Here is a 24284-nt window from a genome sequence, read left to right as displayed (position 1 = left end):
CAGTTCCCCAAATCTAATGAATGGAAGCAGGTGTGTTTGCATATCAATCTTACACAGTAATTGTTTAAATGTGAAATGAATTAGGAGACCAATCCCTTCGGAGTTAGTATGTACCCATGACAGCTTTTGTACATCTCTGTTCATTTCATTGTCATTAGTTGATTTATCAGTAATTACGATACATTTGGATAATTTTTGTTGTAATTTCAGGAAAAAAAAAGTTTAAAAAAAGTGATTAGTTATGGAAAGCAAACTTCATGAAACTTTTGGAAATGCCCGGTAGCTGCTGTATGTATTGTTCAGGTCAAGGGTTTGACATGTAGAAGTGATCTACTAGTCCAGGCATTGTAAATTTCCAATTGGACTAGTAGTTTTCTTATTTTTGGTGGTCCAGTACCTAGTCTCAGTTATTGCCAGTCACCTAACAAAGAAGGACTAGACTGCATATTATTGAGCAGGACTTGTAAGTTTCTCAACCTCTATCCCTTTTGGCTATGAAGAAATGCATGGTTAATTCAAGACCTCAATTGTCACATTTTTTCATATATGTGTGAAAATGAAGTTAAAGTTATAATAGGTCATGATTTTACATCACCAATATCCACTTTAACATTTCAATTTGCATGCGCAGTTAGCAGTTTCCTGATATGTATGAAATTGATCATATGTGCAGAGTTTGTTTTTGGTCACCACATTAATTACCTTGTTATTTTGAGCTGCAGTTTCAGCTTGAATGTAATAGGATCATGTTGCTAGGTAAAACCATGCTTTCCAAACTCTTGAAATGCATTGCCCTTTTGTGTACATGAACACACTGAATTACAGTAGTGTTTTATGTGTTACCTGGCAACAGATTCACTTTCCTTATTCCAACTTGGATCTTTGCCATATATTTTCTGCATGTGCTCTTGTGACTGGATGTGGTATGTAATGTTGAATATATCACCTTTTCCATCACATGGAATGCAACATTGATGATATATTATGTTGCTCACTGGTTTCCAAATGGCTTAATTTTTAATACACAAAACCGTTTAAAGGTATTACTTTCAGTGCATAGGTTATATTTTCTAGTCTAATGTTTGGAAATGAGCTATACATCCCATAGTAATATATTTGAAAATAAAAACTAAAATGGCATGTGCAATTTACATTTTTTATCACATTTAGGAAATAATGACTTTTGTGTAGATATTTTGCAAACTGTATTTTTGGATGAACTTTTTCATATTATACATGGTGTTATTTTCTGTTTTGTATTATTTTGGATTTTGTTTTCCTGGTTTGGTATGTGCAGAATAACAAATAAACTGAATGGGTTGTTTTCACTGATGTCATGATCATATACACAAATACCCAAAATGCAATGTGTGTGCACCTTGTGCCTCCACTTGGATTCCATAAGAAACCATTATCAACATCAGTCATAATGTATATGCAAGTTAAAAATCTGATTTAAATGTCAGTAAGGCTAATTACTTCATCGAAATGATATGTTGATTAAGTGCTCCTATAGCACAAAACATAACAAAGCTGGATGCTCCCTGGCTTATATCAATAAAAAGTGAAGTTGAACTGCAAGCATGTATATTACTATCACATAGAAATGCAGTTGTCTCTGACAGACAAGGGTGTGATTTTAATTTTTTTTATTTTGTATGATGTCCCCCAGAGTATCATTGTTTACGAACATATCCGGACAATGATCTTCATGATGCAATATCAGTTATGAAATTAAAATTCATAGCATGTGTATTATGACAGAACTTTTATGTACCAATACTTTTTGCGGAACAAGTGCTTAACTGTGAAAGACAGCTGAAAAACCAGTTTTAATTATTATGGTCACCTACATTCATCAATTTCAGACGTGACACGTGACCTCTTTGCTACCATAAACACTTCTTTGTATATGATTAAAAAAGAAATACTTTAGACATACATGCAGAATGTCAACTTTACACCAGAAATTTATTACTCTGATTACATAATACCCATTGTTGCATATATCTCATGCATATACATCTCAACTGCAGACATATAGGAATTAACAAAAAGAGGAGACAAACTAGTAAAATCATATGTAATTGAGAGTCGTGATAAGATTTTTACTTTAAAATCACTGATTCCAATTAAACTGGGGATGGGGGAAAATTAGAGATTTTGTACATCTGATTTGACATCTGTTTTACGTCAACACTGTCTGGTTATGGTAGGTTTGGTATATGGATATGTGGTCTATCCAGTTTTCTGTCTGGTAAATGACTAAGGATCAGCCTGGGTTGGCTACCATGGTGTATCACTTGGCAAGGTACTTTAATCCACTTGGCACTTCTCAAGAGTTCAGAATATATACTGTTATCTAAATGCAACAAATGCCTGATTGATTTCTATAGTGATGCAAGAAAAGTTTGTAGGAAGTGGTAAAGCTTAATCTGTCCTGAAAGCAAAGTGTCTGATTGCAGTTATACCATGGCCTGGGGACAAAATTAGAGACGTTATACATGTGCTATGACATGGCTATGTTACATTAATACTGTTTGGTTATGGTAAATTTCATAAGTTTTGTGTATCAGTATTTGGATAATGCATTTGTCTGCCTAGTGAGACTTTATAAGTCTGTTTACATTAGCCTTGTTATATCAAGTGGATAACAGTCAAAATGTACATAAACTGATATAAGGCAAAATGTATCCAGACTGAAACATACCCAAGTCAACACATACTCAAGTCAAAATGTACCCAAGTCAGAATGTACCCAAATTAAAACATGACCCACACTTGCTTTAAATAATGAGATAATTTTAGTATATATATATATATATATATATATATATATATATATATATATATATATATTACAGACATAAAATATTATTTGTTCCTATAATGACAGATTACAGTATTATTTCATTCATAAACTGATGAAATGGAATATATGCATGTCACACAAAATAAACTTTTTTGTAAGAGAGCAATCAAAAGCGTGTTGATTACAAGTTATGACTGACAGATTTCAAATGATGGTATCACGGTACCAATTGTTTTTCTATGTACCTCAATGCTAATGTTTAGTGAAATAAATATACTTTCTATCCTACCTCAACATGCATGTCACACACTGTCATATAGAACAATGCTAGATTGTCAGTTTGACAAGGACAAAATCAGGTACTCCATTGCATTTAAGAGAGATACCTCTATTGGAACTATACAGGGATAAGAGTTATCTTGTCAAAACATACACATTTTCAGCCATGTGTACCACATTTAAAAAAAATCTTAAAAGATACAAAATATCTAGATATGAATTAACATATTCTCACATGTTGCCATGAGGCTCAACTTTTTTTAAACCTAACAGAAAGTATAACTCTTACATAATGCACCAATCACAGCTAGTTTTGTTATTTCTGAATAAATGTTCCCTACACTTTAAGCTCTGCCCACCCGGGTTTGTTCAGTTGGTACCATTATTCCTGATGATATACATATATATTTATCCACACTTGTCACTTGCCTAAGCATTACATCATTTGGTTCTGGTAAGCCGATTGGTATAAAGTGCTTGCATTTACTGATTACTGTCATCTCTCCTCTATCCATGTGGTTTGAGTCTTGGGCACAGCTAATGTGGGTATTTGATAAAGTATAAAAGTAACTTCCCATGGGCTGAGGGTTCTTCCCAGGGTTTTCACAGTTCTAAGAATTTCCTACACCAATGATGCTGACTGCCATGTATAGCCTATTGTGTGCTGAAGAATGGTGTTAAGCCCATAGCAACAACAATGACAACAAAACCATCATAGATTAAGACCAGGGCAAGACACTATGGGAAATGCTTTGACTTAGCCTAATGGCCAAATTAGGAAAGGGTATAGCCAGGACTTGTTTTCAATAAGAGAGTAAACAATTAATAGCCATGTTGATTGTTCTAATAAAGGTATTAACACTTGTATTATAAAGTCATCGCTATGATTTGCTTTTAATACAGTTATGCATTTTATGAGTAATACTAATGCAGTCATGCAGATTTTGTCAATTATTTGACTTGGGATCTGCTGTATTATCAGTATTATCACTTTTTGAGCATATTGTTAAACACTGAGGACACAAACAAATCATTGGTATTGTGTACATAACTCCATTTGATACGTACAAGTGAAGGAAAGTGAACAAAACTCATCACTTGGAAACTTGCCCATATCATATCGCCATGTTTCAGTTGCTTAATATTTTCATATTAGCCTGGGTCAGCGACACTGGGCAATGCCCCATCAATATCAACAATAATTTGTTATGTTTAAATAATATATGTATCTTTTATTAATTCAATCAAAATATTTAAAAGCCATGTGTCAGAAGTTCTTATTTCCCATTCTGAAAACATCACAGTTTTGCCAGCAATGGAATTTACAGTGTTAATATCCATGGAAAGAAAATCCATAGTAAGCTGGAGGGTATAAGGACCGAGGTATCCATGCTTACAGAAACAGAAATTTATGGCAGCCTCAGCTGCTTCTTTTTCTATGATGGGATCTTATTTGTAATGGTAGATTTTGTTGTTAGAGCATGAACTTGACCAAGTGCATCATGACAAATAGTTTGTATGTAAGCTGTTGGTGAGAAGGCAAAATATGTCACTAGGACACCTTTGATGAGGCATGTTACTCAATTTATTTGTGAGAAAAAGTTTCATTAGGGTGGACATGATTGGAATGCTGGCATTGATTATTTGCATCAGAACTTTTTTGCACTTCAGAGTCAGAAAACTGATTATGGTCTGACGTCATTTTTAATTGTTTCCAGATTTACCTTTGGTACTGTTAAATTCTTATATTTCTGCTCTGATAACTGCTTTATTTTGATATGCATCAGACAATTCACAACAGTAGCCAATTTTTCAGACACTGCTGGCCCTACATGATCCTAGAGCTGATACACGTAGAACTGTGATAATTCTGCTACAGAATGCAATGAAAAGCTTTTTGCAAGTTCATTTGTTTTACTTTCCAAACAAAGCCATTGAATTCATCCCCGGTGTTACCAGAGTGATTGTACCATTTGTTTGGTGGTGATGGGGGATTCATCATCACTATCATTAACTTAGGATGGTAAGATAAGAATAGAAGAGAGAAATATTATTTTGGGACTGCTTGATAGGAAAAAAGGCAAAACATATTTGAAATGCCTGCTTGTGCATGGACTTTCTAGAGGATGATACAGCCAACATTTGGTTTTGATGTGATGTGACATTACTAGAGAGTTTTAGCAAGAGATTAGCATGATTGCTACCACAAATGTAGTGCACTGATTATTTATCAGGTCTTTAAGGGACCATGTTTGTGTCACATGACCGATCATTCTGCTCAGGGCAAAGAGGGCAATACTAGCACGGTTTATTAAAATGACTCAAGATCAATGTTATTAACCACTTTCATACTAGATATTGATGCAGTGGGTTTCCTACAAGAATGTAGCCATTTGTTCTTCTCTACTGATGTTTCTTGCGGCAAGCCCTGTTAAATGAAAACTGTTCTGCAACCCTATGAGCTCCAACAACTTGCTTGAACTCATCATTATGACCTTTACTGATACTAAATTAGATATAGTTGCAGTGGGTTTTCTACAAGAATGAGAACATTTTGGTCATTTATAATCATGCATGGTCAGCCATAGTTTCTTTCAAATATTTATATGCCACTGGAACCTGCTTTTAGTTTTGCAGGCAGCACGTATGTTATCCACCAATGTGGTATTATAATTGCTCTAAGAAAGAATCAATGTAAATGTATGAAGGACACAGTACCAAGTATTATGACTTCTGTTTTACAGGAATCTTGTAAGATGAGAGTGAACCCCCTAATCTTATGGGTAGCTGCGAAACTTCATTAGTAGCTGAAAATGTAAACTGACCTTAAGACTTGCTTACTGACCAGCCATGCAGCCTCTGTGTCATCTCATGGCATCTCTTAGGCAACAAAAGGTTCACTAAAATTTAACTTTTAGACCAGTATCTTTAATTGCATGATTGACTTACAGGAATGCATGAGAAGTCTGTTGGTTTCCCATGATGCAAAAATGTTTGAAAGGAAGTGATTAAATATACCACGTTCTCAAGACAAAGTTCATCTTAGGACCTTTTGATGACTGTTGTCAAATTCTAATGGATGTAGTAATATAGAAGAGTTAAAAATATAAAGTTATGATAAAATATTTAACAGGGTTCCAATTAAAGAAGGCATATGGCTAAAGCATAATACATATTGTTACACAGAAAACATTTTGAAGTCATAACAAAATCCTCAAAATGTGTCAAATGATTTTCAAATTGAGAGACCTTTATTTCCATGTTTAAAATGATTAATCACCTTTGTTATTTAGTGCAAAATATAATGTGAATTTTGCAATTCATGTGTGTTCTTTTATGTAGGTGACAACATATACTTACATTTGGATTAAATTAAGAAAACTTGTTCAAAACATATGTGCATTGATCATTCATTGAAAGTGCCAATATTTATAAATTTCAGAGAGCAATTACATGTAGTTTTAAACAAGTGTCCTAAATTCCTTCGGATCAAGCCAAACAAAATGCAAACAAATAAAGGGGTGGCCAAGTGGTCTAAAGTGCTTTCTGTTACACCATCTCACCTCTGTCTGCGTGGGTTCGAGTCTTGGATTTGGCCAGTGTGGGTATGTGAGAAGGTTTGCCAGTAGCTTCTCATGGGTTGGTGGCTCTTTACGAAGTTTTCCCGGATTCTTCCTCCACCATTAATACTGGCCGCCATGTATTGCCTATCGTGCGCTGAAAAGTGTCCTTAAACCCAAAACCAACAACAACAACAACAAATAAATAATAAAATAAAAATATTAGTTGTGTTGTATTTTATTGAAATTGCAATTAATTGTGATTTCTTTATTTTGGTTTCAGTTGCTGCACTGACTACCCTGGAGCTACATGGTGATGCTGTGTATGGTCAATCCTTTAACTTGGTTTGTTTCACTGTCAGTAATGGATCATACCAAACTGGTGTTTTTTTTAGAAGTTTCAGCGCATCACAACCTGGAACTAGAGTTGCTTCTATTCTTTATATGAATTCCTGCAATACAATACAAGGAAGTTTTGAAAACTACACATACAGTTGTAGCAATGAGGGAAAGAATATGACTCTTACTGTACCTGCTGAAAATGAAGTTGAACACGACACTTTCTGGAGGTGTGCAAATCAAGGATCAATTAATGAAGGAAACAACAATGTCATCCGAGTTTTTGTCAATGGTAAGTGAATGTGAATGCATATCTGTGTGAATTAAGGCATTTATGTTGAGAAATGTTCAAGATATAGAGTATTGGTAGATATGAGAGGATGCCTTGAATAAATATAATCAGAATGCCTCTTTATGTGATTATTATATTTGCAACGTGTTACTGTTTGTGTAAAGCCAGTATGCATTTTCTACTATTTGAGCTGTGCATCAACTAACTCTACTAGTATTTCTAAGCAGGAAGTAAGTAATTCACTGACTTGATAAAACACATGTAAATAGAAATAATCAAGTACACCAATTACATCATTAGAAGTTGTAACCCTAACATAAAGCTCACTATATGCAAATTGTGAAACAACTTGGAAATGTTTCTGGTCTGACAGTAATATATCTGTATTATGGTTGCATCAGACAAGATGCCTGTAGTAGCATACATACGGTTACATATGGTTCCATTGAGGTATACTCCTTCTCTTTTCGTAGAAGTTTGAAATCTCAATTGGGCAGTCTCACAAAATATAACTTTCTAAATCTGCCATATTCTGCACAAAAGGTATTTTGAATTTAAGAGACTGGTATAATACTTATAGCTTTATTGTATTATTTGTACCTTCAAGTTGTAAAAATTTATGTAGGAACCTTTGAGTGAAGATTCCTTTGATAATCTTAGTGTTAATTCTGTTTTTCTTTTCTGGTTACTATATCATTATGGAGGAGAAGGAATGACATGTGTATGGTTCAACATTAGCTATATAAATCAGCTTCTCTTTTTTGGCAGCCTGGGTTACAATCTAAGAATCAGCTACCGGTACCTTCAATAGCACCACTTCCTGTTAAGATCATCAGTCTCAGTGGTATCTGCTCTGGGAAAGATTAAGATAAAATTCGTTGCTCTGAGTTATTTTAGGTGGCGCTCACCAGTTATTATGTACTTTTGAGAGTGCAATGGATGAATTACCAAATATATAGAAAGTAAAAAACGTTATTGGCATTTTTTTATACAATATTCCTCTGATGTAAGACCAAGCTGTATACTCTATAACCCATATTACACCCATCAATCATACACTAAAATATAGGGAATTAAATGTTCTTTGAACAATACCTAAGATATACAAGGTCTTTTTTTAAATAGGCAGTATAACCAATGAAGAAACCCAGAAAAAGTATTTTTCTTTAAAATTCTAACCCCGTGTAATGTATGAAACTGTAGAGTGCCACCATGATACAATTATGAACATTTATTCAATTATTTGTGTTATTTTCATATCATTGTGTGTGATGTTTTGAAGAAAATGATACACTAACATTGATTTTATCCATGAAAATTATGCTTATTTTGTTCTTGCTTACATAATATGTCTTGAGGCAGTATTGTGTGAGTAGTGACCTTAATTATTGGGAAACTAGAAGTCTTAGAATATATGAAAGAAGCCAACTTACATTTAAAGCTGTTACATTAAGTAAAAGAAATATATAGTGAACGTGGTTCTTTTCATTTATTTGCAGTGAAATTAAGTAATAAATGATGATGAAGCCAATTCACTTTCTTCCATATTAAACAATAAGCAAATATTTTAAAATTTGACCTTCATGAACTGCATCTGTTCCATCCCATTTCAAAGTGTGACATTTATTAGTGACATCTCAGGAATAATTCTTGCAAGTTTCATGTTCCTGTCTCTCAGCACATTGACTAAATGTAATGTGCATTTCTAAAAAAGCTCACTTTCATTATGGGGTGGGGGCTGGGCTTGTGTGAGACTCGGACACTATTGAATATTGTTCTGTGGGGGAAAATACAGGAAAATTATTCAAAAGGACTGTTTTGATGCTTGCAACTTAATTTTTTCAGCCATACAATCAAAATTAAATGATACAAGGATAATACCTATGTGCTTTTTAAGTGGGTGCTCATCAGTTATTGTGTACTTTTGAGAGAGTGATGTATGTAAAGTGAAGTTGTTTGCATTTGAAACATGCACATTGGAGAGAATGATGGCATATCTCTATGCTACTTTCATGTAATGTGGCTAACATTTCTTTGGATATTGTACTTGTTGAAACTGTACATGTTCTGAGCACACTGCTAACTCAAATGGCTGCTCCCTTGTGCTAAAACTAAAAAAATCACCCTGAATTAGTCTAAAGTATACTATCTTTAGCATCTACTAAAATTGGGAAAATGAATTTTGTGCAACTGGACATTATCAGACAATAACGTGCAATGGATGAATTACCAAATATATTAAATGTAAAAAAGGTTATTGGCTCTTTCTTTTTTTTACAATGTGCCTCTGAAGTTCAGGATGAGAAAATGACCAAGTGGAGCTAGCAGTTTTTTGAAAGGTGCACATCTGATGTAAGGCCAAGTTGTATACTCTATAACCCATATTACACCCATCAACCATACACCAAAAATAAAGGGAATTAAATGTTCATGGAACAATACCTAAGATATACATGGTCTTTTTTAAATAGCAACTGTAACCAGTGAAGAAAGCTGGGGAAAGTTTTTTCCTAAAGATTCTAAACCTAGGCAAAATATGAAACTGCAGAGCGCCACGTTATTCCTTCAAAGGGAGAAGTAAGGCCAGGATAATAGAATCAATCATTTACATCAGTATAAGATAGGAAAAATAGCACCTGATGGTCCAAATTTTGCCTCAGTCATGAGGTTGTGTTGATAATGATGGAGTCTTTTTTTCATACATTTCTTAATAAAAATTGAGGGCTTGAGCAAAAGTGGTAAATGGTGAATACTGCTGTAACTTTCAGTTGGGAAAACACTCTATTCAAGTTCCTTACCCTAAGACAAGGTGCAAAAATGATTCATTGTAAACTTTCAATAAAGTTTAAACACATTTTAGTGTTGGGAGAAAGAAAAAAATTGGTTGAAATTACTATAGTAATGGTTAAACACAGTGGAGGAGCACTGTATTACCAATATACCAATTTACAACTGTATTCTTTCCCTGTACAGTTATTAAGATTAGTTGCTATCGGTAAGTACTGTAATGTAAAGAACTTACAGTAAATAAGATTAGTATGAATTTTAACAATTGCAACAATTAGTTTTTTATTTCAAGTGGGCTAAACAAATTATACATGTTGCTAGGTTGATCATTCTGAACAGGACTGTTTGTAGGACACTTCTACAACTGCTCATTTTAGTATACAAATGTGATTGCAATAATTATCAGTTATATGGGAAATATGAATGAGTTTTTTCTGAGTAATACTGCACAACAGTATTAGTCCAATAAAGAAAGTTCATATTTTCCCATACAAATGCAGTAGCCTTTTTAATATGCACTCTTTTCATTTTCCTACCTAAGGCTTAACAATAAAGGAATACACAAAAAGAAACAAAGTTATTGAATTTATGCTGTGCTTAAAAAAAAATTCAAAACGTTACAGTAATCAATACACAGTAACAATATTAATGCACACATAGCAGTTGGCGAGTTTTGAACTTCATTGCATGCTCAACATACGTTTCAAAATATTTCTCCTTTCCTTTTTCATAAAATTGAAATGAGTCATATTTTGAATGAATGCGCATGAAAAATCTTTTCCAGTTGGTATGAAATGGATGGATTCTGTTTTTCTATTGCTCCAAATCAGTTTTGCATTTCTGCTTATGATGGACTGGATTTATTGGATCAGTTCAGTGCAGTAAAGAGAATGTGATTTCAGTTGGAAATATAGTCGAATTTCAGTATGTATCAGATCTTCCATGACATGGGTCATTCAGTTTGGATTTGTAGAACTAACAAAGTACATTTTGAGGAAATTCAAGTATAATACTATTGTTACAGTACCATTCTTATTTCTATCTAAAGAATAAATATGTTTATGCCCTGTCACTTGCATGCTCACTTTTGGAAGGACCCGAGCTATGACCTGTATCATGCAGTGTATGCCATCTATTGCTAGCCTAACATTGTATCAGAATAGTTAAATTGGGAAAATTGCAAAGCAGATGTTGTGTGATAGTCCATTTAATACTTTTCCATTGTCTTGGCTTTTTGGCTCAGAGGCTCATAGTTTACTACCAAAAACTGACAATGTAAAGTTAATGGAAGAAAAAAATGAGCTTACAATAAATTGTTATCTATATTGTCCAAGACTCTTCAATTGATGATTTAAATTGGGCAGTTTTTGCTAGTCTCAGTACACTCTGCATAGGTCAAATCATTCCACAAGTCATGATCAAACTATTCCACAAGTTATGATCAAATTGTCATGTGTTAGCCAGGATAGAACTATCATACACTGTGTTCCATACTGGAAAACATAGCCATATTCATACTTGCATGTGATAATCATTACTTTCTGCCTTTTAAGGGTTTCTTTGATATTTTGGTGACCATCGTTTCCAGGTGGATTGACCTCACTCTCAGGAGACCAGCAGTCCATAACCTAGATGGACATTTCCTTCATGATAATTAAAGCCCATAAAATCACAGTTCTTGGGCCTATGTGAATCACTCATCTTTGGATGTTATGAGAGACTCATTCTGGTCCTTTAATCTGTGATAAGTAGTGTTCCAGATTTAGTGATGGCATATAATCCATCTTTCTATCTGCATACTCAAGTTTAACACTGGTACTGTAAGGGTTAGTGTTTTTTATTTCAGTTTTGTGCAGGCAATCAGCCTTCAATATGAAAACTGGTAAATTAGCCATGTAATAGTAGCAGGTACCTATAATGTGTTACTGCTAGTAAATTGCAATAATTCTGTGAAAAACTAATTTTAATTACATAATACTTACCTGCTATTATTTTTGCAGTACTTCCTTCCTTTCACAGTTTATTTTTTCAATTTTTTATTGTGACATCACCGGTGACCAAAAGTTGTGGTAGAGAAACAAAATTTGTTCTTTGCTCTGTGTCCTATACGATAGGTCATAGTCAAAAGAGGATGATATTCTCTATTTTGGCTATAACTAAGGAGTCAGTCCAGGGTCATATTCTAGCTCTCCAGTACTAATTGGAGGAGGGAGTAATTATCTTGGAATGGGAATTTGGAGTCACAGAAAATCCAAGCCATTTAATAATAGCAGGTAAATATTACATAATTAAGATGCTCAGCTCATGCATACATACACCTTTCCATTCAAATTAGTATAAAGATTTACATAACAGTTTCCTTGAAACTAAGATCTCAGTTTGTTGCAACTTAGCTGATAAATTATTCTGCAAATGTAAGCTGTTATATTTGAATTTGTTGTTGGTGTAAAGCCACTATCTTTTCTGACAGTGAAGCTGTGAATCTATACAATGCCATTCCTTACAATATTTTAAACTTGTGAAAATTAATTGACATGATAAATCTTGTTGATACTTGCCATTTTGCTCTCCAAATGAATGGATTCAGCTTTGAAAGTAGTGATAAGTATCTGTGGGGGTGGTTATTCATTGGTGATGGTATTTTTCACTGCACTGACAGTTCCATCAAATGGTTATAGCTGACTTGCCGGTATAGAAACTAATGGGATGGCAGGTATCTGGATTGAAGCATCTCTACCCCAATACGAGGCAATAATCTCATATTTTGTTTAGGGACCACATAGTTCTACCACTGATTGAATTGATAGAACTGAGGAGTAAATTCAAAACACCTTGCCAAAAAAAGATTAAGAAGTTTTCATATTATGGGATATTATCATTAACTACATAAAAACACGTCCATTAAGATGGGTAAGTAGTTTCAATACTTGTAGCTTAAAAAATGATTATCGTCAGTTACAAAATCCAAGTACCACATTTTTACTTTTGCCATACACCGTTATTTCATTCGGAAACCACTGCAGTCAACAGTGATATCACCACTTTGAGGGTGACAATGCCAATACGCATGGATCGGATGGCCCTTGATGCCACTCAGCAGTTATTGCACAGTATTATAGCCATGGATTCTACGTTGGATTTCATCTCAATGACTATATTCCAACAGGCAGAAATAAGCTTGTTTTCTCCCACTCTGTACATATCTGTACATATCAGGGTATGCATGGGAGTTGGTCTCAAGAATGTCCTGGTGCTAAACAGACTCAACACACTTTGACTAATGTTGAAGCTGCAGCTGCAATTTACAGTTGGTGTAATGCGACTCAGTGCTCTCTGCCTGCAGTTTCCTGAATGATCAACATACAGCCAAACTGCAAGTACAACCTTTTCCTTTAACCATCTGTTTAATGTGCAGATTGAAGAAGTCCACAAACAAGCCACGAAAGCACTCTGCATCAGTTTCTACACTCACTCCTTCTCTTCTGTCCAGAGTCCAGACCATTCCAGTGGCATAAGTGGTTAAAGCATCTGCCTTGGATGCAGGGAGATCGCGGATTTGAATCCCGGCCGATTCATACTAAAGACTTATAAAATGATATTTACAGCTGCCTCACTAGGTGCTCAGCACTAAGAGGTTAGTTTTAGGATTGGTTGGCCTGGTGTCAGGATAATGTGACTGAGCGGTACATCATGCTACATGGCTGTGGCATAATTCCCCAGTGCTAGACACCATAAATTGCCACACTGCACACATTGTAGTGATATGACTGAAAAATTGTTAAATCTACATTTAAAAAAAGATCCCCAAAATTACAAATCTGTACAGAGTCCTTACAGTTCTAAACATCCCATCAAACCCATTAAAAATCATGACCTTGTGACAATAAGTAAATTATCTTCTCCAGAAAATGGAGGTAGAACACATTCAAAACACAATTCTCCAGAGATTTATTCCAGGCTTATCTTTGTCCCAAAGGCAAACGGCACCCTACATCTAGTTGTCGACCTCAACCCTCAATCAATTTGTTCACACCCCTTGGTTCTCTGTAGAAGCACCTCAGCACATTTTGAATACTGTCCAAGAAGGAGACTTTACCATCCGTGTGCACTTGAAAGACACATACCTTGATGTTCCTATTCCTATGTCTTACAGAAGTTCCTGTGATTTGCTGACATCACATACTAATTCAGGGCACTCAAAATCAGCTCCTGGGTATTCACTGGTCTCATGAACCAAGTAATGTTCAGATCATTTCTATGGTTGCATCATCAGTTTACCTGGATGACATGATAACCCTTGTGACACTGTTTACTAATCTGGGCTTTCTCTTCGAAAAGTAACAATCGGACCTAGTACCATGTCAGCAATTTTTCGCCTCGGTATGGATTTCAGTACACAGGTAAACATCGAATTTGGCATTGAAAATTAAAGTCCTCATGGACTCTTTACTTTCGAGGAAAACTATCCACACAGGAATTCCTTCACCTACTGGACTTACGCAATGCGGAAGTGAACCTACTTCTCCTATGTTGCCTTTATATGCACCCATTGCAATGATTCTTCTGTCCCACTGGAGGCCCAACGTTTGCCATTGGACATACTCTTTACCATCTGCACACAGCTGAGGCACCATCTGCAGAATTGGGGCAATCCAACTTAGCTCACGGCATGTATACCTTTGCAAGTATAATGACCCAAGGTTTCAAGCTGTATCGATGCAAGTATGGAGGGCTGGGGAGCCTAGTAGGATGTCAGCAGTGCCTGGTCTCCCCTGGAACAACATCTGAATATCAATATTCTGGAGATTACGACCTTTCATTGATGGCAGAAATATTTGCAAGGCAAGGGAGTTATCGTTCTCTCCGATTACTCTACAGTGGTGATCTATCTCAAACGACAGGGAAGAATCAAGTCCCCAGACCTTTGCATCCTGGTATGGGAATTTCTAAAGTAGTGTTGTCAACAACAAGTTCACGTACAAGTTCACCATTATCATGCGATGCCTAATCGTACTAGCCAATTATTTTTCCCCAGAACAATCACCTAATACAAATAAAACGGTTTCTCCTTCCCGTGGTTTTCACTTAGATATGTACCTGATTAGACCAACCGTTGGTGGACATGTTTGTGACAAGGTGGAATAACAAACTTTCAACCTTTGTTTCTCCAGTCTTGGAACAAAGGCCTGGGTAGATGACGCCCTATCGATAGATTGGGATGGCTTGGACGTATTTGCCTATCCTCAGACACCTCTGATTTCAAAAGAAGAAATATTCCAGTTGCTGGTAGATGAAACAAACAGATAAGCCAGGAAACAAACAGACACGCTGGAAACCATTTGGCAAGAAGCCTGATCTCAAGAGGTCACCTACTTCGGCTGCAGAAGTGAAGGCATTTCTTGGAATAAATGTCGTTTTTAGTGTAATGCAAATTCCAGAATATAAGATTGCTTTTAACATGGGTAACTTTTATGGAGTACCGGGTATTACAGATGTAATGACATGAGAAAGATTCAAGAAGTTGTGGAAATATTTTAATTTTAGCGATGTGACTAACAACCCTCCACGGAGATAACCTGGGCATGACAAGTTGTGTCATATTAGACCAGTTCTAAACACTGGCCTTACAAGGTGTCTTGAAAAATATAACCCACCCAAGGATCAAGCTGTTGATGAGGGTATGATATCATTTAAACGTAGATTATCTTTTAAACAGTACTTGCCACCAAAGCCAACCAAATTTGGTATAAAAGTATGGGAGAGGGCCTATCCAGCAGATGGCTATGTTCATGAATTTCAGACGTGGACTTGAAGAAGGTCGATATCCTGAACATGGCCTAGGATCCCAAGTTGTGACAGACTTGACAAGAATACTTGTTGGCAATAACCACCATGTTTACAGGGATAATTATTATAAGTCCAGCCCATTTCGAATCTTTGAAAACCGACAAAATATACTGCTGTAGAACTGTACGTGCAAATAGAAGTGATATTCCTGAAGCCATAAAAATCCCAGAAACTTTTTCAGTGGCCATAATCAGAATAATGCAGAAGGGAACGCTGACAATAACTGCATGGAAAGATGGAAAATTTGTCCATTTGCTTTGTAACAAAATCAGCTCTCGAGAAGAAACTGTAGCTCAGCGATGGCAGCTGTATTGTGTTTGCCAGCAGATAACTACACCTGGTGTGGTCACATTGTACTCCGAGAAGAAAATGGGTTTTTGACTTGGCTGACCAGATTAGAATGCAATATGGTACATGCAGAAAAGCAAAGAAATGGTGGAAGTATCTATTCTGATTTTTATTTGATATAATCCTTTGTAATGCCTACCTGACCATGAAAGAATCCCCAAACCATCTGATTGTCACTCTGAGAGGAAGGACCAAAAAGCAGCATCAGCTTGACTTTTGAAAAAAATCTTGGACAGCAGTTTATTGCAGGCTGCAGGGAAATGAGGAAGCGGTCAGTATCAGCTATAGATACTGAGTTTAACTGCTGCTGGCCAGTCAAATTTGACAAGCAGGGTAAATGCAAACTTTGCAGAATGGCAGCAAACATGAAGACTTTATTGGATGTGAAATATTCATAGTTAAGTTGTGTGTAGATAGAGACTGCTTCATACAGTATCATAAAAAATACCAAATACCAAATAAGCAATAAAATAGTGGACACATTGTTGTGCAGAATAGTGGTGAGAAAAGTAATCTAATATATATTATAAACACAGATATCTTGAGGTATATTTTTTATCATGAATATGTGAATATAAACATTGATTCCTGTGGAGTGTATGTACTTGTTGGTGGAAATGAGTGACACAAAACATTGGTAAGTGTTTCAAAAAATATTTTTCATTAATTACATAGTTTGCATGGGACAAGATTGATATAAGAGAATGTGGACAGCATGTGCATTGACTCAAGAAGCTCTCACTCAGGTAGCCATTTTGATGCTTTGGGGTTCAGCCTACAAACAGCTGCTAGAAGCCAGGTTGCTTATCTGGTTCATGAGGTTAGAGCAGTTGCCACAAGCAAAGCATTGCGACCAGAACTGTTCTGTAGCCGACATCATTCAGGCTGTGGAATGGAGATCAGACTCCACATTTTCTAACTTTTCTTCCTGAGATCTGTCATCCCAAATGGTCAATTTTGTCTGGTGCGACCTATATCCGCAGCTCAACAGGTCAGCCTTCAAGGTCGATCAACAGCTTATTGTGCGACTTCATAACTTTGGCTGGATTTGAAGCCACTCCCTAACAGATGGAATCCCCTCCAGTCAGGTTGTCTTAAAGCTATCTAAGTGGCAGGAGATGGTATCTCAAGGGTTAGGGGATTACCTACTTCCACATCTTACATATTCTCCTAAAGTATTCTGACTGGGTAACATCTTTAACGAGAAACCAATTTTTAATAGTACAATGTGTTTCTTTGAGAGTACTTACATAATCATAATGCACATAGACCCTCCCAACCTCCCTGCTTTTACATCAATAGAGACCGTGCCTTAGGCCTGAGAAGTAACTGACAGGTTCACGTGTTTTGTCCCCAGTCCTAATATCTTAGTCAAGATCACTCTACCTGACTGCCTTCTAGATTGGCAGAAAACTTTTAGCTCCCTTTAGCTGAATGTAGTGTCTGTGGGGTCTGGATTTGTGAGGTAGTAGTAGTTCTATTAAGGTATGATGTAGGTAAGTATTATCAAAGAAACATTTTACTATGAAAAATTAGTTTCCATGTAAGAAGTTTCTTTCCTAAACCACTATTTTCTTGTATACTCTCCAGACATTATGTTTTTTTTTTGTTAGTTATACACCATGCCAGTTTGGATTGTAGCAACTTTTTATGACTTTAAGTAATGACAAAAACAGCTTTCTTTCATGTACAGTCATTTGGCTTTATATTTATACCTGATATATTTTAGAGGCATTTTAGCTATCATGATTATGTGTTACTCCTTGAGAGTCTGGGTTATATCTTTGAATTCTAGTTAAACCTATATGAGCTTTTTCATTAGATTTAGTTATGTGCAGTATTGAACAATGTCATATGTTGCTATTTCCTGAATTTATACCGCAGAAATTAACTGTATATAACTCTGACAATACAGCATTTAAATTAAATAACTACTGACTTTCTCTGTCTCTCTCAGAGAGTCCAGGTTATATATAAAGGGGTTTATGAGCCAAAACCATATTTTGTATAAGGATGATAGCATAATTCTTTCCCCGTCAGACCTACCATGTTAGTCTAAACAAAACACGAAAACAACTTTGTTGAGGCAACAGCGTTGATTTCATTATCGAATTACCAAGTGTTGACCTGTCATTGAATCATCATCGTCGTCAGACAAAATAGGATTGGCTTAGAAACCATCCTGTGGTTTTTACATGAAACACTAGTGTTTTCTATTTGTATTTCACACAAACTTTTACTATACCTAACATTAAACAAATTTTTTCCTATACATAGCACGCAGGGTTCGCCACATCAGGTCATACAACTGACTATGTGCTTTTAATAACTTGCTGGGATTTACAAAAAAATAGATAATTGCTTATATACATTATTGTATCGTATATTCTTAACTAAGACAGTGACCAAAGTGGTAAGGCGTACAGACAAATGTTTGATTGACAAGTGAAAACGAATTCATGTGTTTGAGTCCAAATAAACGCCCCAAAAATGCGATAGACATATTGTCTGTGTTTGGCGACAGATGCTGTTATAATGGGGGGAACCTGTGATGCATAAAAAAGATGATACATACTTCAGTGGAAAATTGTAAAATTATATATAAAAAAATAATCCAGATGCAACCTCTGAACCTCACAAATGGTGTTAATTTTAAAGCACCCAGGGTAAACTTAGGGGTGTGTGTGCTTCATTGCAGGATTTAGCATTTAGCCATCCAGAAAATAAAATGGATAAAGAAAAATACTCTGAATCATAAAAAATGGAAAAATAAAAATATAACAACAAACAAAATATAACAATTACCCAAGATTTAAGAGATATCCAATGTCGTTCAATCTGGTCACAGGTAATTCATTTTGCAGTTTGCTGGCTTCATATAAATTTAAGTTGTTCGCACTGGACTTTTATTATATATACACAACCACTTGTCGATATATTTTTTTTTTAAAGTCTCAACATTTGCTATTATATAACTATCGCCATCATGACAGAACAAGTACAGATTGATCTTAACACTTATGCTAGAGCCAGGTTCTATCATTTTGATAAAATTTCCATGTGATATTTATTGACAGAACAGAACATTTCTTTAGCTCATTATCAGCTGTGATCTGTCTGTATTTGTCTTGTGATTTTGGATTGTAAAGATTATCAATTGCATCAGAAAGTCTGAACCAAAGCAAGCTTACCAAGATAAACTGAAGTTTCTGTGCAAACCAGAGACAGGTTTATTTTATTTTTATTTTAGGAATACCTGCTGTATTTTCATTGTCAAGCATAATTGTCATAAGCTTACATAGGAAAAGAATTATTTTCATCCTTAACGTGCTATCTTCCACTGTAATATCTTCCATATTTCATATTTCACATAAAATTTACTGAGTATCGTTTTTCATATTTCGTAACTCTGTTCAGTATCATATCAAAAAGCAAATCGTCTTTGACACGTAGCTCCTGTATCAGATCTAACATAATAAACTTCTCACCTCATAGATAATCCTGAAATTGATTAAGAATTTAAAAAAGATCGCTATTGTTAATTTACAAGATGTGTTTTTATTCTCGTATTTGTTTTCAATCTTTTTATTTATTGCTGATAATGCAGTACCTGCTGCTGACACTTTCTGGAGTAATGGATTTGCGGTTCCGCCGGCTGATATAATTCTTGATGTTGTTAGTCTCACAGGAATGTAATTCAGCATGCTTATTATTTGACAATAATATTTTCTGCCTTTTCTGATGCAGTAAAGTTTTTTATGGTAATATTTGATAAGCTCGTCCCTGTCATTATCTTGGAGACCAGTTGATATGTGGTTGAAATCAATAATTTCTTTTCTAGTCATTATGAAACTGTTTCAGTAATTATTTAAGTTGTCTTTGTGAAGGTATTTTCGGTGCAAGCCTTATCGACCAGAGCACTAAACTTATTATTAACAGGATTGGCAAGACAATCTCTGTACTTATCATACACTTCACTTGAGATATCATCATATCTGCTATCTGTTAAGACTTTACAATATGAGGATAAAAATCGGGAATTACAATTTATTGGTATTTCAGTAATATCATTGACTCTATCACGGTAAATATCTTCTGTTTCGTCGGTATAACTAACAACATAACATAACTGTCTCAGCTTAAAATGTTTAGTAGTAGATGCTGCCTGAGAATTGCATATATGCATATACTGTTGCATAACTCAAAAGACCATGAATATCTGCTTGCTCTATGACAGGTAGGTTTAGGTATCCAGCAATCCGCTCTTTGATATTTCTGTATTTTGGATCTGTCAGTAACATTCTGTCTTTTTCTATTGGTTTTCAGCGCATTTTTTTTACAGAAATATCTATGTATATTTCATTTGTCTGCGTGGGATCGAGTCTAGGATTCGGCCAATGTGGGTATATGAGAATGCTTGCCAGTAGCTTCTCGGGGGTCAGTGGTTCTTTCCGGGAATTTCCTGGGTTCTTCCTCCAACATTTATACTGGCCGCCATGTATAGCCTATAGTGTGATGAAAAATCGCATGTTATATATGTATAACTTTATCAATACAAGGTCTTACAGTTGTAATTTTGTCAAGCTCCTGATAAAATATATCTCGTTCAACATCATCATATAACTCATTTCTAGATACTGCGTTTACTGCAGCATTAATGTGATATACATCATATTTTGCTTTATCGCTGGTGAGGGAGTCTCTTAGAACTAGATACGCTGTTGTTAGCAGGTTAGTGTCACTACTATCATCTACCATGTCAATCAGCGTCATTTTGTCATAGTATTCATAGTAGTCATAGTAGTCCATGCCTGGCACACAAAATGCTCGCCATTTAGCAACTGTGTCTTTCAGCTTACAATTTTAGAACCCTATATTTTCTTATTTCAGCTAGTTGATCAAGTTTGTCGTGAATCTTTTTCTGTTGCTTTTGCTCTTGCTTTTTACCACCAGGAAAACTTTTTTAAAGTTAGATTTATTGATCGTCAAGATGTTTTCTTCATTTCCCTTAAGCAGCATATTTATCAACAAAAAATTTCAATCTTTAATCACCATTCCTCGCACTCATTTACAGGAAAGTATTTGCTAATTATATCAAAGTCTCTATGCAAACTCAGGTGAGGGCCTCTAATTCCGGCAACTCTAGTAAAGTTGTCACTGTTTTCATTTAAACCGGGTGAACATAAAGCAAATCTTTTCATTTGAGATGTTATATTTACCGCTCTTGCTTCTTCTACAATTACTGGGTTTAGCTGATCAGTATAAGCTATTTCAATCTCCATTTTCAGGTTTAGTATAAAATTATAAAACCTCTTTTGTAACCGTGATCGATGGAGGCTCAATAGAGATTATACATTATAATTACATTAACTCATCAAGTGTATATATCTGAAACAGTGAATATGGACCCTCAGATCTGATCTGACAACCAAAAATGTGGAAATACGAGTACTGGTTTACATTAACTGTATAATCAAGCGTAAATTGCTGAGAAACAAAAACATAAACATTTGATTCCATTTTCAGCACAGTCCATTCTGAATCGTCATTTGATCCTTCTAATTGCCATTAATAAATACGTAAGACATCTGCGTTTGATTGATATTGTGGTTGAAATTTCCAAATTGCTACAGCTACTGGACCCTTTATTTTGTCCCAAAAGTCATTTTATTCTATGTTTGAGATCCACTCTAACCCAAAAAATAGAGGGTTCTTAAAAGCAAACACATAATCTGGATTATCCTCAGAATATTAACTTAACGCAGATGCAACAAAACCCCAACAAGTATTAACAGCATCAGCGAGATGTGGGATGTGACCGACACTATTTTTAACTCGTTTTGTACTACCACCAATCACAAGCGATTGGGTAACATTATCCACTTACTTTTTATTTGCATGATTGAATGCAGAAACAGGCACATACACAGAAGTTATCTTGTTGGCAGCCATATCGATCTCACCTGTAATTGTGCCTCCAGATTTTATTTAAATAAGCAGCATCTGCGGTAGTAATTGTACTTACTGATGCTGCACTTATTTCAGTGTCCACGTATTGTTTACTTGTAAGATCAAATGGGGAGGCTGGATTATATGTCGTTATTCTATTCGAGCCCATATTTAACGTACCTGTCATCGTATCACCGGATTGTGCTACTGTTGGTGCAATATTCTTTGCTATCATATTGTCGACGTAATTTTTTGGGGGGTTAAATCTGATGTTGCTGATGGAATTGCTGTAGTTGTTATTTTATTTGATCCCTTATCCAGATTACCCACTATAGTGTCACCGATTTTTATCACAAAGTTGTCCTTGACAAACTTTATATTTGATAAAAAAAATCGTTACTGGTCAAAGTTGTATTATCAAGTTGAGTATTAAATATTAATTGGCCACCTTTATCTCTATTTCCAGTCATCATTCCACAAGTTATTGACAACTTGCTATTGTTGACAGTGCTAAGCTGTGCAAAACATACCACTTGTGAGTTATTTATGTCATCAGGGGGATTATTCAGTTTCTATATTCACTATCTTGTTTTTACTCATGTTGATATTTCCGGTCATCTTTCCACCAGTTATTGATAACTTACTATTACTGACTGTGCTAAGTTGTGCAAAGCTTACTGTTTATGAGTTATTTACGTTGACAGGTGAATATGTTGTGTCAAGGTCTAGCACTCGCTGATCTGACATGTTTAAGTTACCTGTTAATGTATCTATATATTTGTTGAAATAATGTGTTAAATCTATGCCAGCATTAGTGGTTGTAGCAGTTGTTGTATTTTCTATTGAGCTGTCAATTAATGTACCAAATTTTGTGTAATAGCTCATTATTATTATCGCGAAATAAAATTTAAGAATACTTGGTATAGAATGAGCGTAATCAACTTTGACATGAAGCGATTAATAAAACATAACATAACCATGACCTGCTGAACTGCCATAATCTGATATTAGGACGAACTGGATAGGGCAAAACTAATCTTCATATGTTACTTAATGACCTCTTTAACTACAATTGAATTTATATCGTCACGATCAATTCAAAGCAGGATCATTATAAGCTGCTTAGCGAATAGAATGAAAAGCTAACAAAATGAACTTGGTGCTGGTGATGACATTGTTATCATAAAACAACCTGAAGATTGCCAAGCTAGATTCTGAAGAGCATAAAATACATGGCTTCGATGACAACAGTGAGTAATAGTAGACTGATAAGATGAAATCATATTTCTCATTGTCACACAACAGCAAATATAATTCAGTTTATCTGACATGAGGATCAATTTATCAATCGAAATACAAGATGTTTCATACTATTCGCTGGACTGGATAACGTTGATGTACAAAATATAGCACGAGAACAGTGTGGAGTGTATTAAAAGATAAATTTGTTGAGCTTTATCATAACGCAACTGGCCAGGGAAATCAGAATTTCTTTCTATTTGAAAAGCTAGCACGAGATTAAAATCATATGTTCAGATTTGAAATAGATAAGTTTTTCGACTGTGAAAATTAATCTAACAGATACTTATAAAAATAGACACGAATTGAATAGAAGTTCTAAAAAAATGTGTTGCAACAAGAGTAGCATTTAAAAATATTTAGCAGGAACGAAGAAACTGCTAGTCGTTTAGACCAGTAAATGAAGCTGTACTTGGCAAACAGCCATATATTTCTGCGGTATCACCTAAAGATATTGAAAAGTCAAAAGAAAAAAGACTTCTTGGTATAGTTGAAGAAGGACAAAAAAGCTGCAGAATAAATTGTTGAGCAACTATATGATCCGATTGCTGCAGAACAAAGAATATGATTAGAAAGAAAAAGAATTGATGATATTTTTGATGATGGTCTGAGTAAGATTTTGCAAAATATTATGGATAAAGAGTATGGTGAATTTTACAATAAATATGTTTCAGGGCATTATTGACACTATAATGGCCCAGCAGGGACTTTTAATTAAGATACCACAAGGCGCTTATAACATTACAGAAATAAACAAAGCAATAAAGTTATT

The 24284-nt window shown here is 35.1% G+C and overlaps 1 protein-coding gene across 2 annotated transcripts in view; it reads left to right on the top strand.

Moving 5' to 3' along the window:
• The window catches only part of LOC149774834 (neural cell adhesion molecule 2-like), a 158442-nt gene that overhangs the window by 1157 nt on the left and 133001 nt on the right, over positions 1 to 24284 (top strand). For both annotated transcript variants that reach the window (XM_089944699.1, XM_089944700.1), the window contains exon 2: positions 6935 to 7282. In XM_089944699.1, the coding sequence (XP_089800825.1) occupies positions 6935 to 7282 (348 nt within the window). The remainder of the gene's footprint in view (positions 1 to 6934; positions 7283 to 24284) is intronic.

This window comes from Sinohyriopsis cumingii, unplaced genomic scaffold (genome assembly GCF_028554795.1).
Source record: "Sinohyriopsis cumingii isolate HCF-2022 unplaced genomic scaffold, ASM2855479v2 utg000127l, whole genome shotgun sequence".
NCBI lineage: Eukaryota > Metazoa > Mollusca > Bivalvia > Unionida > Unionidae > Sinohyriopsis > Sinohyriopsis cumingii.
This window is presented reverse-complemented; position numbering and strand designations above follow the sequence as displayed.